General features: G+C 39.4%; 1 protein-coding gene across 8 annotated transcripts in view; it reads right to left on the reverse strand.

Moving 5' to 3' along the window:
- Window positions 1-12,523, reverse strand: part of RBM33 (RNA binding motif protein 33) — a 99,420-nt gene that overhangs the window by 27,338 nt on the left and 59,559 nt on the right. For all 8 annotated transcript variants that reach the window (XM_027450431.3, XM_072033838.1, XM_072033839.1 and 5 more), the window contains exons 13-15: window positions 11,585-11,833; window positions 10,506-10,793; window positions 2,726-3,364 (exon numbers count right to left, since the gene is read on the reverse strand). In XM_027450431.3, coding sequence (XP_027306232.3) covers window positions 2,726-3,364; window positions 10,506-10,793; window positions 11,585-11,833 — 1,176 coding nt within the window. The remainder of the gene's footprint in view (window positions 1-2,725; window positions 3,365-10,505; window positions 10,794-11,584; window positions 11,834-12,523) is intronic.

Genomic DNA, 12,523 nt, shown 5'->3' on the forward strand with positions numbered 1-12,523 from the left:
AGGTCAGAGAGCCTCAATAGTACTGCAGTGTCCAGCAATACAAGTATTTAAGTATAATTAGAAGCTTAGGCTGGGAAAGTTACTTACTGTCCTCAAGAAAATAAACCCTTCTCTCCTGGTGTACGGAATTTGTACACCATAACTGACACCAGTGTACTCAGTACATCTCCCTAACTTAAATAACAAGGCGTCAGCAACAAATCCTCATTTGATCCTGTTCTACTGATGGTCCTACTGAATCCTGGGGAAACCTCCTTGCCACCAGCTGCTGTTTTAGGCTAATTTGGTCTAGGGCAGTTTGTATGGGTCTGGCATCGAACTGATCAGCTCTTCTGCTGACAGCTCTACTACCATGCTGTACCATGGCCGGCAGGCTGAAAGAGAAGGGACCTTCTAAGTCTGTACCTGCCTGAATGAAGAGCTTCAGAAAGGGACCTGCATTGTGTCTAATCACAAACCATCTCACTTGGACACGGGTCTTAAAAACTGTGCTGCACAAAAGAGCTCTAGAAAGGAAAAAGGGTACAAGCGATTAGACTGGAGAGCAACAGCAGGGCTGCTAACTGCAGGATGAAGTCAATGCATATAGATAAGGGATACCAAGCATCCCTTTGGCCAAAGAAAGGGAATTATAGGAAACACAAACAAATACTAAGGAGAACAGCTAGGAAAAAGAGATTTGGCTTTTCCTTTACATTTAGGGTTGAGGGAAGAGGAAGCAGGTGGCAGAGCTAAACATGAGAGAGCAAAACTAAATGTGATGTGATCTTTATGGCAGAGCCCACACCTTTTAATTCTTCTTTAAAATCCTGTCAAAATAGACAAGATTTCACACCCTCTCCGTTTTGTTTTTTTTTATCTTGCATGGTTCAGAAATTAAGTCATATGGATTCAGCCTGTCAGTAAATGATTAAAAATTAACTATCTTGCTCAATGTTAAGCAGCTAATTGCAATGCCTGCTCTTATTCTTCCATAGTTGGAACAAAAATTTTCATGACTATATGAAAAAAAGCAGAAAAAGCTACACGTAAAGAACCTGCTTTACTTTGGTAATAACACCTCGGTAGCTGGAAGTTAAGGACAGAACAAATCTGCTTGAATATACACCAAAAGGGAGGTTCCAGGTGCATTTAACAAAGCTAATTGCACTTGCTTACCAAGAGACTCATCTGAAACAAATCATCTCTGGTTTCCTGAAACAGAGTTACAATAAAAACTACTGCATTACAAATGCCAGTTTGGGCACTGATAACCTTTGTTATGAAGAGCTGTATACAGTGGTGACTGGCATTGTTTTATTTCACCACATAATACAAGAAGTTGTGCATGATTGCCTTATTTAATTGCTCAGGAATAACAAACCTGCTGTACCTTTCACAGACCACTGGGATTCCTGCAGACATATTTGTATGTAACTATTTTCAGCCCAGGAAAAAAAATTCTTTCAACCTTTTGAACTTTCTTCTATACTTGTTACTGTGTCAGAAGATTTAGACATCCTCCAAGCAAGGTTGTTGTCAGCTCTATTTAGTCAACAAGGTCCTTTATGTTAGTATTTTGAAAGATCACGTGGTCATTATGCAATTCAAAATTTGAAGCATATTTGTTTTATGAGCTGTAGAAAAGTATTTATAAAAAGTAATTCAGGCCTTGGCATTTCGATTTCTCCCTTATTTCTACAGATTAAAGCTTACCCACTGAGGCTTCCTTGAGCCCATTAACACAGTATGTTCACCTCATTACAGACTTAGAGCAGTTCTGCAAGTTCCCCTAATTAACGTTCTTAAATAATTAAGAAATTTTCTTCAACCCCCTCCCCGACATCTCTGATGTATCACAGTTTTTAACAGATCACATCCTTCTTTCCTCCTCAGCACAGAACCCAAGGACGGATTGCACACGGGCAACCATCACCTCACTGCATCCCTTCGTGTCAGTTTCTCCTTCTACCAAATTAACCTGTCTTTTTCATTAAGACAGAAAAAATCTGGTCTAGATACTTCCTAACCAACCCCCCAGATCTTAAGTATGCACGCTGCCATCAAGACCAGCATTGAGAGTCATCCACAACGCTGGAGCTCAGGGGACGCCCTACAAATAATAGACCCCTCATTGAAAGATAAGGAAATCTCATTTAGATGCAGAAGTGAAATGGTAATGTTTTAAACCCAGCCTCTAACAGAAAACATCCCTCTCCGATATACTGCTTTAGTTAGTTTCGCAACACGCTTCCCAAGAAAATAAAGCCAATCTTCCCTTGGGTACAGAAACCACGCCAATGCCAGTGCTGGCACACAACTAAATTATGTGGCTTCAACTAATGAATAAGAAGAGCCTAGATTTTTAACTGAGCCTAGAAAACAGGTCTACAAGTCCTTTTCTCTGACCCATTATTCGACCTATCAACCTTAAGCAAAATGAGCAGAGTTGAGGATTCCCTGAGACTCAAGTTACAAAGAATTTAAAGGAAAGGAGTGTTATTTTAGGTAACAATATGGTGGTAACAGTAACTGCCTGGCAGTAAAGCACTAAAGAAAACATACACTTCTGAATAGCTAATAACTTACAGTTCTGAAAATCTAAAATATGGATTGTAAAGTCTGCTAAATCTGCTACTTCCCTCTTCACCTTGGGCCCATTTTTTATTTTGGGATTGCACGGAATGAAACACACACAAACAAACCATGACGACAGACACACACAAGACGAGCCTCGGAAACTTACCCCTCCTGACAACTTAATCACCCTGACTTTGCTGCCGACATGGGGCCCATCTCCACTACCACTGTTTGTCCGCTGCATGACAGTCCTTTTCATGCCAGGTTTCAGTTCCTGGGGCCTTGCTTGTACCGAAGCCACTCGAGCAGTCTGTGGTGAGGGCAGCGGTGCTGCAGCAGGTTTTGTCTGCGATATTTTCTGTGCTGCCTGAGGCTGACTTGGAGGTACTGTCCTGGGCTGCCTCAGCTGTTTCACTGGTTTCAGCTGCTGTCCTTGATATTGCATATTGCCCCCAACCTGTGGGTAATCTGTGTGTTTGGGCTGGGTATTTGGGACTACCATATCTTGCTTTTTAACAAGGAGTCTGTTTTTCACATTTTGCCTGGTCTGTAAGCCAGAGTGGGGTACGTAAGGGTTGCCGTTGGTGGGGAACTCGGAAGAGTCGTCCTCCTGCTGCACGTAGGATTGCTGCGTAGAAGGCTGCTGCTGCTGCTGCTGCGCCAGTCTTTCAAGCAGTTCTCTCTTCCTAGCACCAGCCTGCTGCTGCCGTCTCAACTCCTTTTGTTTCAGAATTTCTTCTCTTAAACGCTTCTGCTCTTCTATCTTCAAACGGTACAATCTAGTTTCTTCATCTTCATCTGGATACTACAAAAGGGAAACACAAATTAATTTATAAAATACTCTATCTGCCCGGTTTGGTCAAAATAACATTATTTTGTTGTTTTAGATGTGATAACGACCTAACTCTCTGTAGAGCTTCTGAAATTATCCATGACACAAAGGAAAGGCTATTAGTAGTAGAGCATATTCACAAATATGGTTTATTTGCTATTCATTAGAGATAAACAGCTCAAATCAGGTTTAGGACTTAGAAATACTACTTCCTAAGACAGTTAAAAAAAAAAAAAGCTTTAATACCAGTTAAGAAATCTTATCATAATACTAAAAATGAAGTCTTACAAATTGGAACTCATTTAGAAGTTTCTAAAACCAATTAAACTATTAATATAATTTGAGATATCAAAATATGTTTCAAATGGAAAGTAACAATACGAAGGCAACCCACTGTCACACAGGTTTTATCTTGCTCTTTTCTGACAAACTAACAAAAGGTAGGGTGGTAAATGACCTGAAAGGCCCTGATTAGAACTATTGATTTTTCTCACAGAATTTTCAGCCTGATCTCAAACTCATTTGTCACACAATAATTGGTTATAATGAACAGCACAAGTCAATCTCTCTGACCTTGAACTCATGCACTCTCTTCAGAATCAAAATGTTGCCAAATGCAGCGTTGGAATATTAATGGTATATAGAGAATGCCTTTAATATTCTGTCCCTAGGCCCTTCTGAAAGTCTTATACACTATCAAATAACCTTTCTAAAGATTATTCAACTTTGGCGCAACCGGTTCTTATGAAAAGCTATAAAAAATAGACAAGAGCTGGGAAAACATTAATTCTCACCATCCCGGAAAAGCAATCAAGCAGCTTATGATACAAATATATGCATTTTTTTTTTAAAGTTACAAAGCATACCTTTTATGTGTTTTATTTTCAACAGTTTGAAACATTAAGTTAGAGACTTACAGAGACTGCTTACAAATGCTAATGAGCACAAAATTCTCTTGATAAGATCCGTTAATCACCCCTAACAGGCTCTCAGAGTAATAATACTCCACATTTTGGTAAGTTACAGCATAAACAATGTTAGAACACTTCTCAAAAACTGAATCTGCAATTAATAGTTATTTATGTTGCTCTAAACTGGGGTGCAAGAGCTTGTAAGTATAAATGTCTTTTTTTTTTTTTAGATTATTTTTAAACACATGCGTACCCAAGTGTGCAATAATAAATTTTGGTGTTTGAGGGCTTTTATCTCTGGTATATCACAGAATCTCCAACACAAAAGAAAAAAAAAAGCAGAAGAGATCCAACCATAAAGTTGATTTGCAGATAAAAAAGCCCATTAGTATTTGTGTTCATAGAATCCAGATGCACAATTCCTGAATGCTCGTCTCCTCCGGATATAACTGCTCCTTTTCTAAGTAGCTGCATGTCTCAGAGTACAAGTCTAGCCTAAACAACGACTAAAATAAGATTTCAACAAAAACAGATTTATTTATTTATAAATATGGGCTACAGTTTTGGGAGGAATCCGAACACCATCCTTTTTAGGACAATGCTTCATAAACCACAAGTTTCTGATCTTCCTCAATCCTTTTCAGAGGACGACTGTAGTGATAAATGACTGATCACTGTAATGACTAGGTTACAGGTCTTTGTTGACAGATGGCAACAGGAACACACTTTTACAAATTAAAACATGGAGGGAAGTCAAGTAGTTAATCTTGGACTGAAAGCTGGAGGTGCTAGATTATAGTTTTAAACACCAAAACAACAATAAAAAAAAAAACACGTGATCCTTCAGAAACAGTGCAAAAAGATAAGACTCTTAAGTATATCTTGCATAGGATGAGAAAAATAAGATAAGCTCCAGATAGGAGGATGACATGCTGTTATGCAGAACCTGATGTTATGAATGAAGCTTTCAGTCCGTTTCAGAGACAGTAAATATGTTGTTCAAATCGTCCAAACAGAAAACCTGTTCCACTTAATGAATTAATTCACTTGCTTTGCTTTAGATCAGAGTATTCTGTATTTTATCTAAATGGGTCTGACAGATGCCAGTGAGCCAGTACCAAGTCTACCTCTAGAGGTAGCACTTTTTTTTTTTTCTTTTTATGATCAACTGAGGGTGTCAATACTAGCAGAAGTCTGCATAAGACTGGGCTTTTCTATCAGCTGTGCTGTATCATCAGGGAACTGTCTGCTTGTATTATCATCTAACAAGTTCTGAAAGCCTCGGAAGATACAAATCCCGATCTGGTAAGTACAAAACACCAACTCAAAGGCTACACGTAAGCAGCGCAGAGATGTATTTTCTGGTGCATTTAAATGGGTCTTGCCAGCAGGCAAGAACGGACATCCTGAGGGGCTCTGATCAACACGTCCATGCAGAACCCCGTGGGCAGACTTCAACTGCACTAGCATTAAACACAGAAGACAAGTGGCAAACTCTATTACCAACACATCAGAAGATGGATGAATGCTTAGTAGAATCTTCAGGCTACTCCATCTCAAATATAATCTGGAATTTTCCTTTCAGGAACTCAACTCAATACATGCTAAGTTAGTAAGGTTCCTACAAAGTCAATACAAAGTCAATTTCTTCTTAAAAGGCGAGCTGCGAAATGAAGGGCCAAAAGCTCTGAGGTTATATGACGATTGCAAATCAGATCATTAATAGGCTATAGACAGGCCTAAATCCTTCATCTCCATAAATGAGTTACTATTATTGTTAAGTTCTCAGTAAAATACCCTTGCAGCTAGAAGACGACCGCGCAATATAAAGACCCTGTGATCATTAGCTAAGTATTTGCATTAGGAGTCACTTTTAATTGTTATTAGTTGGGGAATGACCCAACTGCTACCCATTCTGATTCCGTGCTAATTCCTCACCAGGATGAAAACAGGGGTAGTTAAATCCTCTGCCTCTTGGCTCTAAAACCATCTCTTCCCCTACATTGTAAGTAGCTTCATCAGAAAGAACAAGCAAGACAGCATACTGGATCAAAATGGAAATGGTATGCAATGACTGCTGCTAATGCTTTTCATCCTATTAGCTTAATAACCGCAGCACAGACTTCTTCACAAGCAGTTGCACTGCCAAAAGAAAAAAAAAAATAAAAATTTTGCCAAAAAAAGCAACTGGGAGAAAGTAGACATCCGTCAAAGAAATCGTGAATTTCACAGCTCGTATTTGGAGGTTTAATACCAAAAGCAACATTATCTGCAGGTGAAGCAGCACAAAAACTTGGAACAGCCTTTACACTAGATAAACCAGATGTGTCATCCTTTTTCTGCAGAAAATTCTACAACATGAAGAAATGGTGTACATAAAAGGAGGAGCCAGGGGGAATACAAAGTAAAAGAACAAAAAGTACAAGCACAAAGCCAGAGAAGCAAAGCAGTTCCCTTACTGTTATTCTTATTGTTTTGTTTTTTCTGTTCATTTGTTTTTGCTGTTGTTAAATGCAGATTCTAATCTGTCTGAAAAGTTCTTGAGCACAATATATTTAATTGTGGTTTGGAGGGAAGACCAAGCCTTAGCTATAGGTTTTTCTTCTGCCTTAAAGGTTCATAGATTGTAATGGAAAGTGCCAGAAGAAGTTGTTATAGGCTGCCATTCTGAATCTAACTCAAGAGCAGCAGTAAGAGAAGCAGCAGACTTCTGTAGGGTAACCCAGAAATGCTCTAAAACAAATTACAATATAAAGTATAACGTCTCGAGTCCTCGTACCAATAGCTTGCTTCTCATACAGTGAATTCAAAACAATCACTTTTGTGGCTTTTTTTTTTTTTTTTTTTTTTTTTTAAGTTCTTAGAGTTAAATGCAGAGCCATAAGAGCTGGATACTGAAGTTTTCTGGTTTGCAACGAAGGATAAAGGAACAAAAAAAAAAATCATGCAGCCAGGCTCACTTGTTTTCCTCAGTAAAACTGGCACAATCAAAACAGTTTGAACTGCAGCATATACACAAATCAATTTATTCAAGAGGTTATTTTTTCCCCATCAGTTATAATATTAGAAACAAAATAGACTAGAAGCACTTGACCAAAAATTCATAACAATTCTTAATAAAAGGTAAGGAGAGATCCAAATTACACCATTTGGCTGCTGGGGTTCAATTGGAAAAATATCACTGGAAAGAATTTAAGCACAAAGACAGGAGGCATTATTTTTAAAATTTAGAAGTCAAACCTACTCAAGCTGGAGAGAACAAATTAAAATTACATTTTTTCAGGTAATTAACTTCTAAAAAAGCAGATTTAGAAACATTTTCTTAATAATCACCTGAACTTGATCAATATTGAATATTTTCTATACTCTGAGTCTTACAGAAAAGAACATAAGACCCAACAAAAATCCAACTCCAAAGTTTACTGGATTTGGAAGAACAGAAAGGTTGCCTTTAAGGATACCAGGGATGTTATCTGCAATATAAGCGTTGATATCAGCAAGCCTCTGATTATGCAATGGTTTACCAATATCTCCCCTGTTCTGAGATCCAATATTTCATTTCTTCTAAAAAGCTTCACATCACCTTTCTACATTTTTCTGCCCCTTTTTGAAACTCAAAAATGCTTAATGTTTCCCTAATTCCTCTCTCCCTAAACTGACCTCAACATGAGCAGAATGAGACCCGCAGTCACTACCCATTTCTCTCAATTTCATTGTCTCTTTGTTACTCTCCCAGATGTAAACTTCCATGTCCTCAGTCTGAAAAATCATTTTGACAGAGGCACTTAAAGGTCGATATTTTCCAGCTGCATAGGAACAAGTGTACCATTCAGAAAGTTCAAACAGTTTTCAGTCTTCTAGTCACTCAGATATATAAAGGATTGCAACCTATTTGGAAGATGAGGGAAAACCTTTAACAGTCAACATTGCTATTTTTTGTGCTTCCTGAGTGATAGGGCATTCATAAATATGGCCATTGGCTCTTAAGGAAGATGGATACAGAAAAAGAGTCTTAATTTTCCAGTTGAAGACACTTGCAAAATAACCTGCCCAATTCAGTTATGAGCCAGACAGCTAGAAAAGATGGCAGAATTTAACTCTTTCATCTTCACAGAAAGCCTAAAACAGCATAAAGTTTGGTAATTAGAAGAAAAATACACAAAAGACTGGAAAATATTACAATCTGCCTTAAGGAGGGGATGTAATAACCTACATTACAAAAATAGCAGAGAAAATAATTAAGTGCTTGGAAATGAGAGCTGCTAGTACAGCAATCCTCAGTTTGTAAACTGAGGATGAGTGACACCAGTGAATATGACTACCAAAGTGGCACAGCTGAAAAGGGACAGCTGTTACTGCACTGCAGTGCAAGGCTCTCTTTTGGGTCTACTTTGAAAAAAGATGTGGTCTATTCTCTGCATGCACATTCATAGAAATCTTTGACAAGAGTACCTATGAAAGCTTTACTTTTATGGTTATCAATAGGAAACAGTATGGAGACATCAACTTTTCAAGGGCAACTTTTTTTTCCCTCCTATTTTACAAAAAAGGTGATGTATGTGAAATAGGTATCACAAACTCCTTTCGAAGACAGCTGTTTTACTATGGAAATGAAAAGAAAGCTTGACTTACAGGACCAAGAAATCACATGAGTTGAATTAGATGGTCTTAAAGTTACAGGTTTGTTAGGATACGTATAATATTTAAGATGGAGAGAACAAGATATCTGTACTGGTTATTTTATTCCATTTGATTAACAGGAGTGAAAACTAGTAGTTCATTTTTCCTGACACTGACAGAGATATTTCAGGACTAATGTCCTAAGTTCCATATGGCTGAAACATGAAAAAACTATAAAATGCTTTAAATGGAGAGGCCTGTAACTGCTTTGCATAGGTCTTGAAAACTTACCTGTACTATTGGCCTGAAAGACAGATTGACTTGGATTATTCCAAGAAACTGAACTGAGGTGAAAGGGATTACTTAAGCAATTTTTTCAGAAAAGATCACAATTAAAAGGGTTTTTTATACTCCCACTGAGAAGCAAGTCCAGAAGAGGTCAAGCACTGCCAGCTACGGGTTTCTTTTGTGCCACATTTCCGAAAATTAGGGATGGTCATAGTAATTCACGAACGAGATGAGAAGCTAATCACCAGCAGCTTAAGAGGAAGACAGTATTACCACAATTAAAGCTTTCAACAGTTGTTGAAGGAAACCTGGTCCTTGAGACAAGTTTCATGGGCGACCGAACTATAAAGATTTACAGTTTTGTTCCGAATAACCTGACATTCAGGAATTGTACAGGGTGCATTTAACCATCATGTTCCTCTGGCACTTCCTGACATTCAGTATTAACAATATCATCTGTGCAATCCTACCTACTGTCTCACACAGTGCTCATGGCAAGTCTTCTCTAGCTCCCAGGAGAATTTGTGCAGGAAAATGTCCCCTGTTCACAATGCATAACCCAGTGGAATCCAAAAACCTGTATTTCATTTTTTGATTGTGCAGAGTACTAGCAGAGCAAACTGCATCTTTTTGTCCAAAATGGAAAACTTGAGAGCATCTCCTATTTTCCTTCATCCAAAAAGGGTATATGAAAGAAAGATTTTCTTCCTCAAGAAGAAGAAATTCCGTGGACAATACAGCTGCAATTTCCTGCAGGAATGCTCAAGACCCTAGAGTAGAGTGGGCAATCTAAGGGCAAACGGCACGAGGAAGAAAAATGGCTATTTAGGGCATATAAGGCATACAGCAACACAAACTGGAAGAGAAGAAGTTTTCTAACCAAGGAAGAAGTACTTACCTGTTAGGGGAAGAAAAAAACAAATGACAAAAAAACACAACACAAGACAACTGATCGTAAACCTGCAAGATATAAAATGGGCACAGTGGGTCAGAGGTCTATCAGAGAACTATCTCAGAGACTTGTATCATTGATGAAGTTCATGCCACCTCTGCCTTGTCACAGTAGGAATGATTCCTACACCTGCAAAACAGGATCACCAGGGCCCTGACAACCTTTCAGACTTCCCTTTTTTTATTTTGGTCAATGGAAACTGGCTGAAAGCACAACTCAGAAGGGAGGCCTCTAGTGGCAGCAAAAAATATTGGGCGAATAGTATGTTAGATATGCTTACAGTCAGACAAGAAAAGTTTCAAATGGGCTTTCTTTTTAAAAACAGAAAAAAAAAACAACTTACCTCTGTTTCAGACTTTGCTTCTGGTTTTGCTTGGGCCACTGGTGTGATCGCTTTAGCTTTCACCTCAGGCCGTCCCTGTGAGTTTCCAACACCAGCTACAGTCTTGGTGGCAGACGCTGTGCTGGTAATGGGTTTGACCTGAGCAGCTGGGGTAGAGGTTCGCCTGTTGTTGCTCACTTCCAGAGCATGTGACGGTGCTATTGGCAATTCCCGCAAGTTACTATTTCTTGGAGCAGTTGGCTGTAGCTGCTGATTTGGACGCTTGACAATATTTTGTGAGGGTGTGTTCTGAAAAGCAGAAAGAAAAAAAAATGCAGATATTGCTACTCCAAGACAGACTGAAGTGATCCCTGTTTTAGATTTTCATGACTTGCTTGCCACCAAAAAAAGAACTTTTCAAAGAGGTACTGTGTTTTCAATGTAAGTATTAAAAACAAAAACATTAACTTTTTAATCTACAGCAATCTCAATGGTTTAACATATTTCTCAGAAATTGGCCTCACTGTGATTTATTTTGCTAATTAAAGTGATTCTTCCAAACTACAGTCACATCAACTTGAGCACTGCCATGGACTGTTTGTTGTGTTACCCCAACCTACCTAGTAGCAGAACATGCTGGACTGGAGCAAACTCACAAGACATGAGCGATACCATCTGAACCAGAACGCTTATTCACAGTGCTACTGAGAGGCCTTCAAATTGAAGGATGGTGTCACAGAAATGGGCTCCTACACAGTCACAGACTACCAGCAGTTTTAAATATGATCATGCAAATTTTCCCCACAAACCCTTTACTGTCAGTTCTTGGACAGTCAGTTCTTGGGCAACTCTATCATCTCTTTTTGGAATCAGATCACAAAAAAACCCACAAAATTAGACTAGAAAAAAAAATGTACTATTTGTGGATGTAGATTATAAAATGATCAAAGTAGAAAAGGGAGCAAAAAATGGTGAACAAAAATGACAAAGCAGAAAAGGAGTAAGTGAGATTGAAAAACTATAGTGGCATTTTGAAATGTGTTTATATGCTTATTATCCATGCGGAGCTAAGAGACAACGCTGACGGAGGTGGTACTCACATGTCTTGGCTTCATCGGACCCTGCCGCTGCTGACACTGCATCCTGTTGTTATTTGGCTGCTGCTGCGTGGCCTGCATGTGAGGCCTGAACTGTGGCTGGTTCATGGGCATCAAGGGCTGTGGTGGTCCTTGGAGATGATGGTGATGTTGCTGCTGCTGCTGCTGGTGATGGTGTTGTTGCTGCTGCTGGTGATGGTGCTGCTGAGGCTGAGGCTGGGGCTGAGGTTGCAACGGTGGATGCAAAGGACCCTTTGTATCAAGAAAGATTATTTGTTTTTAGTTTCAAGGTAGTAATCTTTGGAAAAGTAGCTCCAGCCTCACAAGTCCTCAAAACATTTGTGTCCTCATAACATTTGTGAGCAGCTACTGCCCAGGCTAAACCAAAAACACACTGATTAAAAAACAGATTAATAGAAGCTGTGCAATGTAGTTCTATGCTTAAGCCTGAGTAAGACAACAGCTGAATTGGGAAAAAGGCAAATGAAAGGCCTTCTGCTCTCCTTTTTCTTTTCTGTTTAATGACTTAAACACTGTTCTTTCTCTTCCTCCCCCCAAACACAGAAGTCCATAGAAGTCTTCATGACTTCCCCACATTCAAAACCCAGACACCATGAAAAGATCCCGAACACCCAAGCACGCAGGCAGGGCCCTCTCCATCACTCGGCATAACCCCAGAACATTTACCCACTTCAAGCAAGCAGGTCAGCTTCCCCTCGGGCAGCAGGAGGCCCCAGCTCCCCGCTGAGCTGTGCGGCTGAGCAGCAGAGGGCGCTCCGGCCCTGCCGGTGGCCCGGACCAGTGGGGCAGCGGGACAGCTCTCCCTGCCTCCGCGGAGCTAAGGCAACTTAAGGAGCTGCATGGCACTGGATCAAACGTGGCATTAAAACTTCTCAGACTACATTAGCTGTAAAGTGTTAAACAAATCACGGTGTTTTTTGT

Source organism: Anas platyrhynchos, chromosome 2 (assembly GCF_047663525.1).
Source record: "Anas platyrhynchos isolate ZD024472 breed Pekin duck chromosome 2, IASCAAS_PekinDuck_T2T, whole genome shotgun sequence".
NCBI lineage: Eukaryota > Metazoa > Chordata > Aves > Anseriformes > Anatidae > Anas > Anas platyrhynchos.